The sequence below is a fragment of the Pseudorasbora parva genome, chromosome 9 (assembly GCF_024679245.1).
Source record: "Pseudorasbora parva isolate DD20220531a chromosome 9, ASM2467924v1, whole genome shotgun sequence".
Taxonomy (NCBI): Eukaryota; Metazoa; Chordata; class Actinopteri; order Cypriniformes; family Gobionidae; genus Pseudorasbora; species Pseudorasbora parva.
The window spans coordinates 11,084,652-11,104,679 of record NC_090180.1 but is presented as its reverse complement, the minus strand read 5'-3'; the positions used below and the strand labels follow the sequence as shown (position 1 = coordinate 11,104,679).

At 36.0% G+C, this 20,028-nt stretch overlaps 3 protein-coding genes across 9 annotated transcripts; 2 read left to right on the top strand and 1 right to left on the bottom strand.

Annotated features, from left to right (window-relative positions):
• The first annotated feature begins 261 nt into the window (after positions 1–261).
• On the top strand, positions 262–2,266 carry LOC137089502 (transcription factor Sox-14). Its single transcript, XM_067453091.1, has one exon. It carries the CDS (start codon positions 468–470, stop codon positions 1,143–1,145), a length of 678 nt encoding a protein of 225 aa, XP_067309192.1. The 5' UTR covers positions 262–467; the 3' UTR covers positions 1,146–2,266.
• Positions 2,267–4,298: 2,032 nt separating this feature from the next.
• Positions 4,299–6,118, top strand: cldn18 (claudin 18). Its single transcript, XM_067452972.1, has 5 exons — positions 4,299–4,512; positions 5,075–5,239; positions 5,381–5,531; positions 5,637–5,735; positions 6,013–6,118. The coding sequence occupies exons 1-5, from the start codon at positions 4,299–4,301 to the stop codon at positions 6,116–6,118; spliced, it is 735 nt and encodes a 244-aa protein (XP_067309073.1).
• Positions 6,119–6,599: 481 nt separating this feature from the next.
• Positions 6,600–19,452, bottom strand: hfm1 (helicase for meiosis 1). 7 transcript variants are annotated; one of them, XM_067453086.1, is made up of 41 exons: positions 19,353–19,452; positions 18,963–19,054; positions 18,750–18,862; positions 18,377–18,596; positions 18,215–18,239; positions 17,989–18,139; positions 17,660–17,701; positions 17,196–17,266; positions 16,986–17,118; positions 16,711–16,862; positions 16,555–16,632; positions 16,311–16,466; positions 16,019–16,219; positions 15,846–15,934; positions 14,097–14,140; positions 13,905–14,006; positions 13,648–13,793; positions 13,212–13,306; positions 12,951–13,084; positions 12,825–12,872; positions 12,656–12,736; positions 12,432–12,523; positions 12,243–12,349; positions 12,104–12,151; positions 11,905–12,002; positions 11,626–11,760; positions 11,351–11,436; positions 10,949–11,032; positions 10,361–10,518; positions 10,157–10,260; positions 9,837–10,001; positions 9,574–9,666; positions 8,813–8,919; positions 8,607–8,689; positions 8,398–8,498; positions 8,186–8,269; positions 7,832–8,104; positions 7,661–7,703; positions 7,378–7,408; positions 7,113–7,201; positions 6,600–7,031 (listed from the first exon to the last, which is right to left on the bottom strand). In XM_067453086.1, the coding sequence occupies exons 1-41, from the start codon at positions 19,443–19,445 to the stop codon at positions 6,965–6,967; spliced, it is 4,314 nt and encodes a 1,437-aa protein (XP_067309187.1). In that variant the 5' UTR covers positions 19,446–19,452; the 3' UTR covers positions 6,600–6,964. The 7 variants fall into 7 exon arrangements, with proteins under 7 accessions (XP_067309187.1, XP_067309185.1, XP_067309188.1 ...); XM_067453084.1 differs by having other exon boundaries at positions 17,989–18,239; XM_067453087.1 differs by having other exon boundaries at positions 17,989–18,239; positions 19,366–19,397.
• Between the last annotated feature and the right edge of the window lie 576 nt (positions 19,453–20,028).

Genomic DNA, 20,028 nt, shown 5'->3' with positions numbered 1-20,028 from the left:
CGCTCGCAGAGTAAGATCAAGGCTGTGCGCGTGCTCGCGTGTTTTAAGACAGCGGCTTACCTAAACTTTTATAGACAGCTTTAAAGTAATTTTAATTTCATTGAATCCCCTTTTTGCAGAATTCACTGGTTTTCTGCTGTCGCTCACGCGCTGATTGGGCGCGAGAGGTGATGTGTCAGAGAACGCGCGCTCATCGCTGCAAAGCTTCCTTTGAAACGCTCTACACTTGACAGAGATTTGAAACAAATAGCTCACAAACCAAGAGGTCGTTCCCACACACTCCACTATTAGTTGCAAAGAAATAATCCTGCCCTTCAAACAGCGCGTTCATTCCGCTCCATCTCCATGAAACAGACTTGCATCTCTCTTCATCAGAGGAGGAACCCTCTCTTTCCACAGATGATTTCAATATACTTTCAGGTGTTATTATAACAACTTTTTTCCCCATCCGTGACGCAAAGCAGCAAATGAACTTGATGAATATGGCGAAGCAGCCCATGGAGCACATCAAGAGACCAATGAACGCGTTTATGGTCTGGTCGCGAGGTCAGAGAAGGCAGATGGCACTGGAGAACCCGAAGATGCACAACTCTGAGATCAGCAAGAGACTCGGTGCCGAGTGGAAGTTGCTCTCCGAGTCGGAAAAAAGACCGTACATCGACGAGGCCAAAAGACTTCGCGCGCAACACATGAGAGAGCATCCAGATTACAAATACCGACCGAGACGCAAGCCTAAAGGATTGCTGAGGAAGGACACGCTGTTGTCTTTAGCGCTTCAAAGCGAGCGAGACTTTCAAAGCATCTCAACGTTGACCAAACCACGACCTCTCCATTCAGCTGCGTCCGCGCAACATCCTTTCATTGAGCCGAGCCGATCCACCAATGCGTTCCAACACGTTAAACCTGCTTTAACCCCTGGAACGTTGGCTTTTTCTCCAGCTTTAGGCTATCAGAATGGGCACAGGTCCATCGGGAGTCTGGGATGCCCCGGTCAGTACGCGCACACTCACCTGTCCCCTGCAAACACCGGATACCTGCTGCCCTGTAACTGTTCGCCCTGGTCTTCTTCCAGTCTCTCACCTCCGCTTGCCTACATAGTGTTTCCAGGTATGAGCAAGACTGCAGTGAACTCTACAGCGCTGTGACTCGGTCATTAAGATGGGACTCGTATATCGAGGAAAGCTTATATCTCTCACTTTAAGTTCAAGTGCAGCTTAACAGGCTAAATGTTCATAAAAAATGGACAGCACTTTGATTATTAATTAGAATAGTATTAATAATAATAATAACACACCATCTATTTATTTAGTTATTTATGTCGTTTTGGAATTTCACTTTTTTTCCCCCGCATTGATTAATGAAGCCAGTAGGATTATTGTAATTACTTAATGCTCAGAGCCAAAGATTCATTTTAACACCATCAAATGCCAGACATCAAGTGATGATTTGAACAGTCATTGTATATTGAAATTTTACCTTCACCTAAAAATTGTAAAATGAATGAAGATGCAGTGATACTCCTTCAAAGACATTTTTAACATGCTAAAATGCCAAATTAACAAAAATATGACATCACATGACCTGCTGATTTGTAAAAGTGTGACCCTGGACCACAAAACCAGTCATAAGGTCATTTAAAAAAGTTGACATTTGAAAGCTGATTAAATAAGCATTGGATAAGGAATATATTTTGCTGAGATATAACTATTTGAAAATCTGGAATCTAAGGGTGCAAAAATATCTTAATATTGAGAAAATCGCCTTTAAAGTTCTCCAAATGAAGTCCTTAGCAAGGCATATTACTAATAATTATATATTTTTAATAAATATATTTACGGTACGATATTTACAAAATATCTTAATGGAACATGATCCTTTACTTAATATCCTAAGAAAAATCTTTTTGGCTCTTGCCACAAACATACCCGTGTGACTTATGACTGGTTTTGTGCTCCAGGGTTAGTGTCCAGTACACATCTCAGATAAAACACTTGTTTTAAAAGTTGCTCAGCTTACTGTATATCTTATACAACAGAACAGAACATTCATTTTGATCCAGTTACAAAGTCACAGTATTGAACCTGTCGATTAAAGCAATAAGCCCCGTGAAGTCGTGGTTTATCGTGAATGAACAGCTCAGCGGCGTTAACCCCGTGCTAAATTCACTGTAAATCACGTCTTCCTGGAGCTTATTGCTTTTGTAAAATGGTTATTCCACATACCAGTAATGTTTATTTATTTCATTTTCAAATGTCTTAATTTCAAAGCTTGTCTTTATTTGATAATTGCTGGTAATTGATATGGTCTCAATTAATTAATAAATAAATAAAAAACACTTTTAAAATATGAACATCATGTCTTGTAAACATTTTTTTGTTGCAGTCTGTTTGAGTGCAGATTTGTATTCGCCATTGCTTTTCCCTCCCTCTTATATCCTGAAATCTGTCCTCTGCTGCAATATATTTATTGCTGTTCTAGACAGTAACATGTATATTTTGCCTAAATAAAGCTCTGCATGGGTTATTTTGGGAACAACAACTTATTTTTTGTTCATTACACATTTTCTACTATTCAACTGTCTATAATAAAATATGAATAATTGAAATAGTTACTAATAGGTGGGAAAATATAGAAAAACATCTGTCTTAGCCATACATGGTTCTTATAAGCCTTTCTTTAGTTTTGTGTCATAAAGTCCATCTCATAAGATTCTTGTAATGTGTGTAACCTTTTAATATGTAACACGGTGGCTTGTGACAGTATTCAAATCTATTTTTTGTGTTGTTGCCTTATGTTAAACTACTTTAAATTACTTTTTTTTCACATTCATCTACACACATAATGACAGCAAAAAATGTACCTCAGGAGCATTCCATTTTCACTTGCAGATGTTACACTTGAGTGCAGTTAACCTGTGGCAAATTCATTTGAATGGGTATGATTACACTCTAAAAAATGCTGGGTTGTTTTAACCCAATGTTGGGTCAAATATAGACTAACTAACCGATTGGGTTGTTTTAACCCTGCGGTTGGGTTAAATATTTGCTTAAGAAATTCCAATCGCTGGGTTAAAACAACCCAACTTCTGTCTTAGTCCATATTTAACCCAACATTGGGTTGTTTTTTACTCAGAATTTTTTAGAGTGTAGGTCTAACTGAAAATGCATATCTGAGCAAAAACCAAGCCATGGGGTCAAAGAAGGATGGATCAGAGGATTGTATTAACACATATCTAGAGAAAACTAATCCCTAATGGAAGAAGTTTGGAACAACCGGGACTCTCCCGGCTGGCCAAACTGAGCAATCGATGGAGAAGGGCCTTGGTTAGTGTGGTGACCAAGAAGCTGATGGTCACTCTGGTTGAGCTCCATGATCATATATATTGTGATGGGAATAATTTACAGAAGGACAAAAATCACAGCAAAACTTGTCTCATCATAACTAAAAAGACTTGAGGCTGTAACTAAACACTGAGTTAAAATACGTATGCAATTTAGTTTTTTCTTTTTGATAAAACTAACGTTTTTTTCATAAGTTGTCACAGACCAGTTTTGTGCTTTGTCATTATGATGTATGCGTAGACTGATGTGGACCTCTCTCTCTCTATATATATATATATAAACCATGAATTTCTACAGGAAATAATATTTATGTCTGAAACAAATGCAAACAATTAACGTTAATAAACAAGTTATAACCGCAAAACATCACGCACAATCATGGAGGTGTTTACTGGTTTTCCATTATTTTATCTATTATGTGCCTCCCACCATATCCAATTAAATTCTATAAAAAAAAAAATTCCAACCATTTATAATGTCTCATAATTTTTCTTCTGTACTTACAAATGTAATTAATTACTCATTGTTTTCATGCTTTTTATCTTCTGCTGATTTTTCATGCATCAGCATTAGTATTCAGCAGAGGAACAATCAGAGGCGAATAAAAAGTAAAGCTGAATTCATCCTGAATTAGCCTAAATGATTACTTACTGAGTCGAAATGATCTAACAATTATGTGCGCAATTTAAGGCCTGCCTGAACTGATATTACACATCAAGTAACTTCAGGTATAATCTGTGTTAATGCTCAGACAGATTATGATGATTAAAATCCTCCTTTCATGTTTCTGTAAAAAGTAGGTGGAACTATGACAACTCAAAGTTTATCACAAGCATCACTTTATGAGTGTGCATGCAAGCCTTCACACTTTAAAAAGCAGTCTCACTCTGTCCAGCTTCAGTTAAACTTAACGCTTGTCACCAGATTCTTTAACTGAGAACGGAAGACAGAAGCAGAATGAGTGCTGCCGCGCTGCAGATCGCAGGTTTTGTATCAGGGGTCATCGGTACGACCGGAGTTTTTGCAGCCACGCTTATGGATGTCTGGTGCGCCAGAGACCAGCACGAGCACGAGCTAACAACATCCATCTACAATTATAAGGGCCTGTGGAAGGATTGTGAGGTGCCCAGCTCTGGATTCACTGAGTGCCAACCTCATCTGAACTATTCAGGCGAGTTGAGATTTTCATTTATATATTTTGAGATTGAGTGAGATTTTCTATAATTCTTTTTATTTTTTTATAAGTGTAAAATGTTTTTGACTATGTAGTATATATTTTAGGTTGTGATGTTTTTTTGATTAGTGTTTTTCTAATATTGCATGTATTTGTTAGTGCTGCTGAAAGTCATTGTAATGTAATGTTTTAATATTGTGTGCACCTGTCCGGGGACTGCAGATGGAAACTAGCATTAGCTAATCCTGGTACAAAACATCTTTTCGTAAGATTAATGTATTTTGTACATTGTCCCTGATTAATAAAATAATTTAAAATAAATAAACACAGGTGGATTTTGTTCAAACCAAAAATGGACATCAAATTTCACTTAACTTTAAGGCTGAAATTTGTGCCAGACATGTTGGAGGAATAAGCAACGTAAAATGATTTTCAAAAAGAAGTTATTTAAATATACACTTTATGTGTCTGATTTTGTTTACATCTGCTCTAATCCATTCTTAATAATATCAGGTAGAAATCACTAATGACCCTCTAATATCCTTTTTTTCTTTTTCAGAACTCCTTAAGGCTATAAGAGCTTTGATGGTAGTAGCAATTTTAGTTGGTGTGATCGCAGTGTTCATCGGATTCTTCTGCCTAACGTGCCTCAAAATGAGATGTATGGCGCTATCGACCAGGGCCAAACTGATACTAAGCGCAGGGATCATGTTTATCATTGCTGGTAAACAAAAGCTTATTCATTACTCACTAAAGTAACTGAACCCTCCTGATCAATCAGTTATTCCTTTCTTTTAGGTTTACAGATTAAACAGTTTAATCCCATTGTAATACACAAGGTCCATAATATCTTTGTTCTTTTCAGGCCTTTGTGGTATTTCTGGAGCATCAGTGTATGCTGATCAAATTGTGCCAAGTTTCATGATGACTCCAGACAATCTAAATCAAGGAGAGAAGGGAGGGGGACAATGTGGAAATGGCATGGACCTAGGAGAAACTGATTCATTTGATTACAAGTAAGATTAAAAAACATTGATTTTCCATTGGCATGTTCAGCGGGTGTCTATTATGTGCTGATCTCATCACTTCCTGTTTTTTCTGTCTGTGTTTTGAATGGTCAGGTACACATTTGGTCCCGCCCTCTATATAGCCTGGGTAGGAGGAGCTCTGTTACTTCTGGGAGGAATTTTGAAGTGCATCGCATTCAAAAGAATGCAAACGTGAGTCACTGCATTTTTATTTATCATCTATCTATCTATCTATCTATCTATCTATCTATCTATCTATCTATCTATCTATCTATCTATCTATCTATCTATCTATCTATCTATCTATCTATCTATCTATCTATCTATCTATCTATCTATCTATCTATCTATCTATCTATCTATCTATCTATCTATCTATCTATCTATCTATCTCAATAGACAATCTGTGACATATATATTAAGTTTAAAAGTACATGGGTTGTAAACTAACAAGCATGTTCTATTTTAGCAACACTGATATGAGAGAAGGATATATGTACAACGCCCCAGCCCAGTGCAGGGCACAAGATGAAGAGTCCCATGTTCAAAGAGTCAGAGAAGAACAAAGAAATTAATGGGGGGAAAAATAATGTCAGGCCTACGTAATGCACTATGTAATTGCACGGATGAACTGAAGTCATTTTTTGGGTAATTGCAGTAAAAATGTGTTGTTTTTTTAATGTCTCTATTGAAAAGTCTTAATTGTATCTGGGTAAATTGGTCAGTTAAGGTTGGAATGTCACTGGTGTTTAAGATGATTTAATTTGTTGTTTAAAATTTTAATAAACCTTTGCCACACCTGTACTTGACAAGGCAGCTGAATTGTTTGGCCTAGCTCAAAGCAACTGCTTAAATTTGCAGAGAATGGAGAAGAAAGAAAAAAGGGGAGTTTCCTTACAAACTAATCTCAAAGTACCTTACAGCTATCTCAATAGGGACATATCATATACTTTTGTTTTTATATATAGTTCATTAAAAACTCTACCCTAACCCAATTGCTATATGACAAATAATGTGTACTGGTAGAATATAAAAGAGACACAAACACTTTTCTCATTCTTTACTGACTTTACAATTTTGACAATCTATTTAATTTCATGTTATATTTATAGAGTAATCTTCTAATATTCTAGTAAAATAAAAAACATTCAATATATTTAAGAATAAGGTTCGAAATATTAAACATCAAAATATAGTGCAGCCTTTTTAAAATTGATAGAGAGCTATTTGCCAACATATAATTAGTTGCTGCAATGCAAAGAAAACAACTTTTTGTCATTCTATTTTACATTCATTGTTTGCTGCAAATTGTCCATACAGTGCCGTTAAACCAAGAACGTCTTTACAACAGAAAATCAAGAAATTGCAGAGGAGTCTTTACAACGTAGTGCTAAATGGGTCAGGAATCCTTCACAACAACTCTAAAAAAGGCCATCAAACATACCAAGAAAAACACTGGTCTCATTGCTGATGTCATTTGTGTGATCCCTGCAATTATTAAGCAATGTTAACATTGTAAACAGGTAATATGATAACTAAAGTTAATCATGCCATTATTTCTTGAAATACCTGCTATCAGGTGTGTTTTCCTTCAGAGCCACATCTGTCCTTGAGAAGAAATCAAATCTTCTTTGGACTGAAGTTGTTTTGGCTTGACTCTGGTTTGAGAGGGAGTTCATACAAATTTCTAAGCACAGTCTTATAAATAATTCATAAAACTAGCTATTTGTGACTGAAACATTGTGTGCTTTCTAAATAGTGTAACCAAAATGTATGGTACCATACTGTCTGGAAAAATATGAGGGAAATGTTAAATGTATTAATGTTCACTTACAGTCTGAGGTGTAATAGCCATTGGAAAGATCCTGAAAAAAAGTAAACATTTTCCAAGGCATTAGACCAAAAGCTAAGGATAGTTCATCAGATATTATATAGTAACATAATGCACCCTCTGGATGCTAGAATAACTGCTCTTTAATCCCTATTAAGCAAGCCTTTAGCCAGTGGGAAGTGGGTGACTTAGTGAGTGATATTAAAAATGCCCCATAACACATATTCCTGCTGAACTAAAACATTTGAATGAACAAAGAGGGGAAAAAAAGTCTAATTTCAGTTACCTTTGTGGCAAGACTTGCAAGGTTTGGGCTGGGCATTGTGAGGCTGAAGCCAAAACAAAACACAACAAATAAAGTTTTAGCATTTAAAATTTTACAATGTACAACAATTGTTAATGAGTTTACCAATGTCTGACTTACAAAAAAAAAAAAACCTAAAACTTAAAAACTAACCAGAATTTACAGGTTCATTGTGGTCTGTCATCAGGTTACATATTTGGGATTCACAGGGCATCTCACTAGCATCAACCAGGTTACCATCATCAAAATCATCCCAATAATTTGCTCCCAGGTCAAAGGTCACATCCAAGGAACCAGACAAGAGGTCACCAATTTCAGTACTGTGGTCTGGGTTTGCATTGACAGAATAAACACTAGCTTTATTAAGACTAACTCTGTGCATCTGTCCATCGCTGTGTGGCTTGAGCTGACTGTAATGCAAAGCACCTGAAAATATGATGGTATTACTGTTATTATTATTAATATGAACAATATTAGGCAAACACTAGAAGCTCTGAAGTACCATACTTTGAGGAAAAAGAGAAGGATGAGGATGTTCTAATGCTGGATCTCCAGTTTCAGAATAAAAGTCTCCCAGCTCATCATTGTAACCTGTAGTTTAACAATTGAAACATCAGTTCTGAGATTTTTTATTAAAATCTAACCTCACATTCACTGTAACTGCAGTATTTTCTGTCAACAAACTTGAGTGTATGTGAATGAAAGTAAACATAGAGTACCATCATGGTATGAAGACAAATTTTCATGTGGAGTGACAAAACTGGCCTCCATCTCCTTGATTTCATATTTACTTTGAGTATAACACTGACTTCCCTCAAACCTTAAGGAATAAATGTCAAATTTAGGAAATAATACCAACAATATTAACAATGACCACTTCATCACCAATAATAGGGCAACTTTTGTTGTCAGCAGAATACCAAAATACCTCTTGGCAGCAGGCAGTGTGTCTTTGGGTTTGTATGAGAACTGCTGCATGCTTACAGCTGCTGTCCCATTATTCATCATCATCTAAAGAGTAACTGGATTTAAACTTTGACACAATACAGTATATCTTATAGTGTACTATTATTAAACTATATTGAATTTTCTGACAATTGTGTACATGTGACCCTTGATAGTCAGAGTTCTGACCTTCAAACGTTTCACTGGAGGCACACAGAGTCTCTCGTTCCTCATTTTTAGATTGTTAAGGTATGAGGAGAAGCTGGACTGAGCCCTTTTCATGACTCCAACTTTGCCTAAAGGGAAACTAGGTCATCAAGCAGCACAGATAGCTATGTTTACATCCAGCCATTTTATGCGTATTTTGGAATATTGCATAATAAAAACCGCTGGATGAAAACACCAAGACGTGCATAAATTCTAAAAAGTGAGCACAGAAAACATCCACTCAACTGAGTCGGATACATTTTTTATCCAATAAGAAAACGATGGTGAAAACATATTTACTGAATAAATTCCTCTATGCGCATCCAAAAACACATGTGACTTTGCAATGGGATGGCATAACAGTTCTGAAATGTCTGCGCAAAGTCTGTTGTCAAAGTAGTTCTTATATAGTTGCGACTCCAAACAGCAGGCATCCGTTTCAGAAAGCAAGATAACATGATTGCGTTTATTGCGTTTCGTCTGTGCGCTCTGAGGAGCAATATATTATAGGCTATACAGTGGCTTCTCATACTGCATCAAAATCCATTTTTCTTAGTGATAATTATCAGCAGTTTATCATAAAGTGACGCATTTGTTCTGTTCAAATGGCTGGATGGAAACTTTGTGAATTAGTGCTTTATTTGCGAATGTTTTAGGCAATATTAAAATTTTGGCATTAGTTACATTTGCAACCTTGTGATAAACACAGCTAATGACAGCATGATCATCTATCTCATACTCACAGCACTCGTGTCCACAGAGCTCCTTGTTTTTGCAGAGATGATGGCACTGTCTCTTAACTATGTTTGGAGCAACTTCATCCATGATGATAATGTCTACATTTGAAAGTGTCAAAGTGTTTGAGTCAAAAGCATTTATATAGTTATTTAAGTTTCAGCAGATTTATCAGACTATTTATTATTGGTATGGTACAAAGTCTAGTTTAAATGTATTGTAACTCTGTCTGAGGTCTGATTAAATTGTTGTTGTTGTCCAGAAGTCTGACCTTCATTTGAAGTAGCAAGAATTGTTGACGTAGGGCCTTGTCTCTTCTCTGTGCCGAGAATCCTCTGCACTCTCCATTTAGGGCTCTCTCTGATGCAGGACTCAGCACCAAACCTCTTTGCTTCAGAGTAGAAGGCGGTGTACTTCTGCTGTACGTCCAGACCCACTACAAAATCAACAATTATTAATTATTCTTAAATATTACCAGAGAGAACAATTCACTCTACGTGTAAATTATTTTTATTGAATGACTATCTGAACATCCAAAAAGCCATTATGGCTTGTTTAAGTGGTTTTCAGGCATCAGCTATGACCACTGACCATATTCAGAGCTGATCAAATGAATGCTGAGCTCATCTCCCTTAGGTGTTCTTGTCACCTCGATTCTCTTTGACCAGCTCCCAGACTTCAAGAGCAATGAGTCCCTAGAAAATCAAATAATGGATCTATTACACTTTTCTTTATAATTTTTTAAAAATGTTTTAAGAAAACTTCCCTATGATTATTACATCACAGAGATCTTACATGATTTTCTGCTGGAAAACGACATTATTGTCACAGTCCCCAATAATGAGAGTAACACAATGGTGGTCTGTTGCTGTGCGTTTCGTTGCCAACTCCTTAAAATTCTGCAAGTTCACTGTGACCACAATCTCAGCTGTGGACAGACTGTACCGAGAAATCTAGAAAAAATTTGATTATATAAAATGATATAGGAAATTGTAAATCTTTTTTTAATAATCATAAATATATTAGCTTAAATTTTGAGTGAATGGAAATATTATTGCCTTCACTATTTCATTGAAGATGATCCTGCAGCGTAACAGTTTAAAAAAAAAAGTATAAATATTTAATGTATTCTCTCAATTAGTGTTATCTCAAAAAGCTATTTAAAATAATTTGGATATGGATAATTACAGGTTTCAGCTTCAATGATCAGCTTTTCACAACTTTATTCTATGACAACTACCCAAATATGAGACTGTAATGTGTGTGTATATATATATATATATATATATATATATATATATATATATATATATATATATATATATATATATATATATATATATATATATATATATATATATATATAGTGTAACATAATGTTACCTGTTTCAAATTAACTTCATATTTGGGAAGTTTGCTGACAGCTTCCTTAATCTGGTTCCCAAATGGAGGGTGTCGGTTCACAATCTGGCAGAAATAGATAGATAAATAATAATGTCAGTACTACTACTATAGGATGCCTGAGGAAGATCGAAAGATCGAAACGTTGCAATGAAACAATAAATCTTTTTAATTGCGAGTTGATAGTGTGCGGGACTTCTCCTTTTCATTTGATGATAATAGGACTTTTTTGTCCTGGTCTCCTACGCACCTATCACACACAGGTGTGCGACGTTTTTGTGATTGAGTACTACTACTATAAAACAGAAAGGGACACTATGACTACATCAAGAATAAATGTATTTCTAAACTCCAAAATCATCTATGTAGGAGATTTTTGCTTACTAGCTCTAGCTCTCTGGGACTGGTCTGCTCAATTTTGCTGAAAGTTGTAAGCCCTGCATTCACCATAGCAGTTGCGAGCGTTAATCCTAGAAAAGAAGTTATAGATAAAAACAGAAAATATAGAATCCAAATATAGAAACACATACATCCTTCTCAACAAATATACTACTTTTTGAATCAGTAGGTTCCATTCATTTACTTTAGTTTCAATAAACAAAGACATGACTTATCCTTTTTAAATGATGATATATAAACATTTAGGTGTGCTCCCTGACCTATCCTCTCAATCTGTTTGGAGACGTAAGATGAGTTCTCCCACAGTTTAGCTCGAAAACATTTGGCAAGAATTAAAGAGTTGAGTTGAGCTGAAAAATTTGATTTGGAGTGATGACTAAGAAACTCAGTCAGATCTGGCAGAGATCAAAAGAGGTTTTTTTAATTAATTTTATGCAAAGTAAAAAGTGCCACAAGAAAGAATTGTACATTTGCAACTTCATGGTCATATTATCAGACTGACAGAATAAAAGCTTAAACAGATTATGTTAGTAACATACATCTGCTGACTCTATTTCCATTTCTGAATATTTTTCCAGTGTCCTGTACGAGTCCAAACTCCTGAATGGGGATGCAGCTGAGCTGAGCTTGAATCAGACTAAAATGAGATTATAAATCACATGTATAAATAAATATGCAGACCATGCAATAAAGTGGTAAAATTGTACATTCAAACAGTAATAGCAATCTAGACCATACCAATTCACTTTCATGTCATTACTTTTGATCTTTCCTTCCATAGGAAACCTAAAAAGAAAATATTATAGCTGACATTCTTCAGTGCACCTATAAACAGTATGTTAACTATGAGAGCTGGGTAGTTAAAGACAACTTTGACCTGATGGTGTTTCTGTTCTTATCCTTGTTCAACATGTTCAAGGTTTTCTTTTCATTTACTCTCAGTTGCACATCACTAAATTCTTTTCCCTTCGATATCATTTCAATCTACAAAAGGGAAAAAAAATATTTCTTTCATTGTGTTGTTCTGAAGAATAAAATAGCAATGGATACGGAAACGCTTTCTTACCAACTCGGGTAACGTCTCTGTTCCAGTCACCATACTGAACTGCCTCACAGTGTCAAAGGCAACACAGTACCTAGCCATGAGTTTTCCAATCTCTGTGTGTGAACATTTTTGTTTATATATATATATATATATAAAAATCAAAATCTGTAGTCTTTAAAATAATCATAAAAAGAGAAACGGTAAACTTTTATATTTTTAATGGAAAAAAGAGCAATATCAGTAACCTGTGGGCTTGATGTTAATGTCTTCATCCATGGTAATCAGGTTAAAAGAGGCCAAAGAGTTGAGATTCTTCAAGCACAGTTCTGAAACACACCATGTAAAGTTTCTGTCTAGTAGGTTTCATAAGACTGATTATCAACTGATTCAAATCAGCTAATCATTTTTTCATACCTTGAAGTTTTGTCTCAATTCCACATTTGTCAAGCTCAGGGGGAAAACCTGACAAAACATGAGACGAATAAAAAAAAGCTAGTAGCGCTTTTGATGTTTATAGATTGGACAAGGTTTAGGATTTACCGTAGTGCTTGGGGTTTTTTAAAGCACGGATGTACAGGAAGGTGGAGCGGATCCAGTCTAGAGCCATGTTCACATCAAATATGGTGTGGAGAACTATTTCTGCATTCAAGTGCTCGACCAAGTTTGTATGCAAGCTGAAAATAGTCATTATGTTGTACTTATCGCATGCATAGATAACACATGAATCAACTAGCCTAAATCATATGTTTAGGGAATTTAAAAATTCCTCTTAGACTGAACAAAATGTGTTTTAGGTGGTACCTGCTCTCTATGCTGTCTATGCCACTTAAGAAATGTGTGTATCTGTCCTTTGTCTGAGACCGGGTCATGATCACTGCAGTCGCTGTCGTATCAAACTAAACAAAAAACAAACACAGTGCGTACAGTAGACGTATTTTATTACTGTAACAACTCTATGTTTGCATTGCCACTTGATATTTAGCCAAAGTGCTTGACTTCTTATTATTGCTGCTCATGGAGCTGCCACTTATTTTATATGTAATATATGCATGTTTTTGTATATTGTTTTGTATATTTGGTTCATGTCTACCTATTGAGTAAACTATATTTAAGTTATTTCTAGATTATTACAACTGTTGTATTATTACAACCTATACACATAAAGACTCTAGAATGCCACGAGAGGCCTCCTGAAGTCTCTACTTAACAAGTCATGCTCTTAATTTGTTAGCAGTACCTGTGGCCTGCCAGCTCTCCCAATCATTTGTAACAGGTCAGATTCACTGTACTCTTCACATGCACCACCAACATAGTGCAATGTGGATTTGATTACCACAAGGTGGGCTGGCAAGTTCACACCCATGGCTAGGGTGCTGGTTGTAACTGAATATAAGAAAAAAAGGTATGTTTGTAATCTTTTGTTTAATAATACTTTATATACCGATTAATGAACAATCAAAAGTAAATGAGTGAAAATATATTTGCAGAACTTACATAACACTGGCAAGTCGCCCATTGTAAAGGCTTCTTCAATCAATTTCCTGTCTGACACATCCATGCCAGCATGATGATATCCAATGCCACAAATATACAGATCTGGAAAATTGCTTAGTTTAACTTCATAAAACAGCGTATACCTATGTATTCATGAATGTCGTACAGAAGAAATCTCAATATTGTACACACCTCGGAGTTTTGCATCAAGCAAAGAGTTTGCATATTTCATCAGTCTACAAAAAAAAAAAGTTAAACTAAGACATGTACACATCTCAAGAGTAATCTTAAAAAAAGTATGGTTAATATATATGTGGAAGTTCAAGAACAATATACTCAAATATGTACTTATATCAGGGGTGTCCAAACTTGATCCTGTAGGGCCACTGTCCTGCTCCAACTAACTCCAATTTGCCTCAACACAACTGCCTGGTGCTACGTCCCAATTCACTGAATTATACTATGCTCTTAAAATATGTAGTTTTTGTGAAGAAAAAGTTATTTTGAGTGTGAAGCTGAAAAATAGCCATGCTTTTAAGGGTTACTTCAGCGATTAGCATATAGCTTTGTATCAGTGGAAACCCTGGAGTATATTCAAATAATTGTGCTTTCCCCCCTCATATCCCCCTGAGACAAGAGATTTATGCATTTTATTTCTGGAAAAATTCCTCCTATGATGCAAATTGACGATATCATAGGAAGAGTGTTTGGCCAAAGGCTAAAGATTACAGCCAGCAGAGGGAGCCATTTCCGCATGTTTTGAACTCGCGCGTGAGGGATGGGAGATCACACTTAGAGCTCAGCTGGCAGCTGCAGGCACTCATTTAAACGGAGCTATGCTGAGCAATGTAAGTCTTTTAACTTCTCAAAATAGTTTCTCTGAAAGTTAAGCTTGCAAAGGCATGAAATGAAACGCGTCAGACTGAACTTGCATTGTGAATGTATGCCGTGGGTGTAGTCGCGATTACCTCGGCTCTCATCACAAGAGCTCATCAGCTCATTTATCTGATCCTGCAGTTAGTACTCAGTGCTGTGATACTCGCGCGGTGACTCACTTATTATATTGAACAGACACATTCAGTTTTTAATTGTAGTGTCTTCTCCAATTCAGTCACAGTAATCATGTTGGTGGCTTTGGGAATGGCCTCACAGGGCAGCGAAGCATTCTGGGAATTGTAGTCTTTCATCCCCATGAGACAAAAATACAATACAGCACCAAATTCAAAAATAATTTCACATTTCTACTACATTGATGACCCAGTTTAAATATGGATTCATCTTCCCAGTGCTGAAGTACGCTTTTAAGGTAATATTACTTAATCATAATTTTTATTCTCACGGTACACATGTGGGTACGTTTGCAAGACAAATCTTACGTCAATTTTTAAAAATCCATAATAGGGGCTCTTTAATGTGGATAACATTGAATAAACATATTTGTCAGGTTATAAATTGATTATTAATCACTCAAACCCTTTTATCTAAACCTCTCTCCTCGACTGTCGTTCTTGCACATCTGCTATGTTTGTAGTGTTTGTAACACATTTTAATTGTGTTGGTAGTTCTAATTAAATCCTTCACCAGCATGCAATAGAATCTGCACTTCGGATTCCAACAAGAAAAAGGAGACCATCCGGGTATCTTTGGAATACTCATTTCAACATACTGCAATTTGAAACATGCTAATACTTATTTCGAATTCTATTTAGGATGGACAGTATGTAAATTGGGGCACAACATGAAAGTTTCTACTATGCCTAGTAGGACTTTGATCAGCTGGTTCAGGTGTGTTTGATTGGGGTAGGACTCTGAAGGACAGTGGGCCTCCAGGAGCAGGTTGTATATATAGATTTTATCTCCAGACCAATTTTATCTGATATATTTATTTCAAAATAGAAATGTGTAATTGTGGCCTATGTAATCTATAGCACTATATAGTACCTTTGTTTGTGGTCAATATTCATAATGAATCTGGCATCCTTGGCAAGCACAGCAGCAGACTGTTGAACTCCTTTTCTTGTGGAGCAAAACTATTAATTTCAAAATAAATTTATTATATCCATTTTTTTAAAATACACAACTCAACACATTTGCACTCACAAAGATTCACTTACCACAAGGGTTGGTTTTTGATCAGAGTAGGTCTGAATAATGTTGGCCATTTTGTAGTTGAGAGAAAGATCAAACTTAAATTCATTCTGATTACTTCCACAGGGGAACCCAAGCACCACTTTCCTCAGTTTCACTGGCCTGTGACTATCATCCATCTCCAGACAAGTGGCAGGCCCTGACTCATCCGAAAGCCATTCAGATACCTTCAAAATTGTAGATAACAGCACAGGAATTGACTAAATTAACCTGAAGACAGATAAAGAGATTAATTTAAATGACTTCTTTGGTACGTACGTCGCGGATATTTGGGATGGTAGCTGAGACAGCCACAAATCTCACGGATGCTTTTGATTCTGAATTTACAGCCAGGTGATAGGAGTGCATGGTTTTCATTCTGCTGACCACAACCTCAAGAGTGGCTCCACGGGTTTTGTCTTTCACCACATGCACCTAGACGTAGACAAAATAATAAAAATTAATTGACAAAACACTGCCATCTATTTTCAAGTGAAGATCATGTGGGGCAAATAAATCAGACCTCATCAATAAGGAAGAGACGAACAGATGGCAATAAACAGTTATCCTTCCATCTCCTTGTCATGCTGTCCCATTTTTCCTTTTAAAAGAAAAAACAACTTTCAGACCTGTTGGAAAGATGTTTGATGTTTAGATTGAACCATATGTGGCAACTTACTGGAGTTGTAAAAATTAGATGAGCATCCTGAATTTCAAAAATATCATCAATCTCTGTGTCTCCAGTTAACTCCTTGCAGTTTAGTCCAAGAGGTCCAAATTTCTGTTTCCAGCTTTCATATCGTTGACTGCAAAGAGCCTTAATTGGTGCCACTAAAGCATAAACCAAAAAAATGTTATGCAGTATTTATTATAAATTACTACCGGTAAATAAAATGACTCATTTTATAATCCTACTATGCTTAAATAATAATAATTTTAAGTTTTGTTACTTACTGTACACAGCTCTGACACTATGCCAGGGCTCAGAAGATTCAATCAGTAGTCGAACAATGGCCAGCTCAAAGAGCACTGTTTTCCCAGAGCCCGTGGGAGCACAGGCAACAAAATTTTTATTGGTGTACAGAACCTGAAATAGAGCCATCATCTACAACATACTGTGTTTATTAACTTTAAATTATATAGATATAAATACTAGAGACTCACATCATCCAATGCCTGGGACTGCACATAGTTAAAGTAAGGGAATTCTTTAAAAACGCTTCTGAATTTAGCAGCTACAGGTATTTAAAGGAAAACAATGAACATAACAATAAATAGATCATTCACATTCCAAAGGTATAAATGTACATTAAAGAAGACTTACAGGAATTATTTAAAATGAAATGATTCCCCATGAAATCAGAGTTTTCCTTCCTATATATTTGCTATTGCATAAGGAACTTTGGGTGGGACGTTAAGAACTTCTCCTGGTTAATCTGTTTAGTGCAACATAAATCATCTAAGTTTTTTTAAAAATGTAAATATAAACTAAAAGTGCAATTTGTCAGCTTTTAGAAATACACTAGCATTTAGTTAAGCTCAATGCTAATGCAAAACTTTGATTTCATGAGGTCCTTAATAGAATTGAAATGTTTTTCTTATCAGCTGGGCTGAATGGAGAAGGATACGAATTTCAGAGACTGAGCGGAGTGCTCCTTTTCCAGATGACCCTTTAAAAACAACATCAGTATTAGAAACTGGACAAATATTCAGTATAACACTAATTGTTTGAAACCGGACAAATATTCAGTATAACAGTGTTCTATGGATGGAAATGTTATAGTTTTTATGTATGGCCTAAAAGACTCTAGGCTATATTCGACTATTAAAACGTACAACGGTTTAACTTCAGACAGAATAGCTGGTTAATTTGGTAAACTAACATTGACTGCTTCACATGAACTAACTCTTTATCATGGCATTCCTGTTAACTAATATTGTATTAGTATTATATTACCTTCAAATTCTCCAGGATTGAAACCAAGATGGAGATTATTGTTTGTTTTTGCAGGTACATCACATTTTTGTTCTGTTTGGCCCAAACCAATAAAGGGACTACAGGTAGCAACAGCATGTGTAGTCTGTGGGCCGCTGCTTGTCATAGCAACCTGACCCAGGAAACCAGTGTCATTTGTTGTTGACAACTTATGATTTAGGAAACCATCTTCACCATTCACTGATACCCTTCTTGTGGGAGCTCTGAACAGCCTATGTTAAAAATAGGAAGATAAATGCAGTTTGTTTACCAACTTATTGTTCTACTGCCAATATCCATTTTAAACAAAAAGAACTGCTTGTTACATCAGCAAATTTTGTTAACTCGATCAAGATGTAGCAAGGAGTACCGGGTCTTGAAGGGAGGAGCACTGGAAGTAGGTAAAGGCCTTGATTCCACAAAACCCTTCATGCTGACAGCCTGATTTCTTTCTCTAGAGGGTTCACAGGTCCACAAAACAGATTCTTCCAGCTCATGTGATTTCACAGTCTGCCCTTGGACAGTTTCATTATGATTGTGAAATGGTTTTTGAGCTGGAGCCAAAAATGTCTTTGATCTCTGAGAGTAACCTTTATAAATAAGGAATGAAACAAAACTGTAACAGCCTTTTTTGAGTCACTGTTATCTCTTTTTATGTACTAAAAACATGAAAGTGATTAAATTTACACTCTATACTGGCAGTGAAATATATCGAAAAAACCTTCAATCTAAATAAGACTCACTAAATGAGGAAAGGTGTGCTGCCTCTTCCTGGATGTCTTGTGTTGCAGGTATTTGTGATAATGAGGGTGGAGCATCAAAGAACCAAGAGCCATGTCCTTGACATAATGGTTTCCTAAACAGAGCCATACAGAAAAATGCGTCATAAAAGTACGTTAATAACTAGTATATCCGGCGTGTCTCTGACCAGGTATCATTTGTAAAGGCCTACATACACTTTCTGAATCACTGGCCCGTCATAAAACAGGTTATCCAGCGACGAAACTCCTTCTTCAGAGTCTAACATCTTGTGGGTGTCCTTGACATCCTGAAAAACAACTGCAATATAGATAATTGAGCTACACATCTGTTTTAAGCATTACAATATACTGAGGTAAATAAGCAATTAATTTACTGTGAACCCTCGAGTTTAGCTATTAGCCAGTTGGCTAATGTTTCTCCGAGTTAAAAAAAAATATATATATTCGCTTAAATCGCGGTGGAATATCTGTTGGTACTCTTTGTGTCAAAATAAATAGCAAAGTGACTATAAAAACTCTAAAACATTACATATAAGTACATTTTTCTGGATGGTATATAATTAAACAGCATTTTGTGAGGAATACTTTAGCAACTGACGTTCTCTTGAAGGCGGCAATTGAACCCCGCGAGCTGTGAACTGTCGCTCGCGCCGCGCGCAAGGTCATGCAAATCAGCATTAAAACATTAATTACAGAGACAAGATAATAGCAACAGGGATGTCCCTTGTAGCTCTATACATTATGTATTTTACGGGCTTAGAGAACAGAAAGCCACACTATTCTAATTCAATGAATACATGTAACGCATTTTACGTTCTTTAGTATGATACCGATACTTGTCTGACTAGACGTAACATTATTTTGGGGAAACACCTTTGAAGGAATTTCTTGTGTATCCCCAGTTCAAAATTGATATACATATGCATTCATGACTTAACGTGAATCATTTTTCTGTGATATACCGTGCTATGAGCGCTATTTTAATCAAAATAACTGCTTGGGAGTGCCATTGTCATTCTTTCTGCTTATCTTCTGTTCACTTTACCGTCAGTACTTCTACTTGCCACCTATTTGGAATAGTCCACTTTTTGTTTGGGGGACATTATTTACATGACTCATACAAATTATTATTTTTCTTCCGATTAAATGTACCCAATATGTTTTCATTGTGTAAAGTTTTATGATAAATAAATAGCTGCTTTTATGCAATGATAATATCAACCATTTTGAAAATACATTTGGTCAAGTTTTTGGAGTCCCC

Bases quoted from the DNA above. Each gene is read 5' to 3' on its own strand.
- hfm1 (XM_067453084.1), bottom strand. From the start codon at position 19,445: ATGCTGATTTGCATGACCTTGCGCGCGGCGCGAGCGACAGTTCACAGC. The intron at 18,240-18,376 runs GTACTCCTTGCT...TTTTTAACATAG, and splicing joins GCTCCTCCCTTCAAGACCCG to GCTGTTCAGAGCTCCCACAA. The intron at 8,499-8,606 runs GTATTTTGGTAT...TTATTCCTTAAG, and splicing joins ACACTGCCTGCTGCCAAGAG to GTTTGAGGGAAGTCAGTGTT.
- cldn18 (XM_067452972.1), top strand. From the start codon at position 4,299: ATGAGTGCTGCCGCGCTGCAGATCGCAGGTTTTGTATCAGGGGTCATC. The intron at 5,240-5,380 runs GTAAACAAAAGC...TGTTCTTTTCAG, and splicing joins GATCATGTTTATCATTGCTG to GCCTTTGTGGTATTTCTGGA. The intron at 5,736-6,012 runs GTGAGTCACTGC...GTTCTATTTTAG, and splicing joins GCATTCAAAAGAATGCAAAC to CAACACTGATATGAGAGAAG.
- LOC137089502 (XM_067453091.1), top strand. From the start codon at position 468: ATGAACTTGATGAATATGGCGAAGCAGCCCATGGAGCACATCAAGAGA.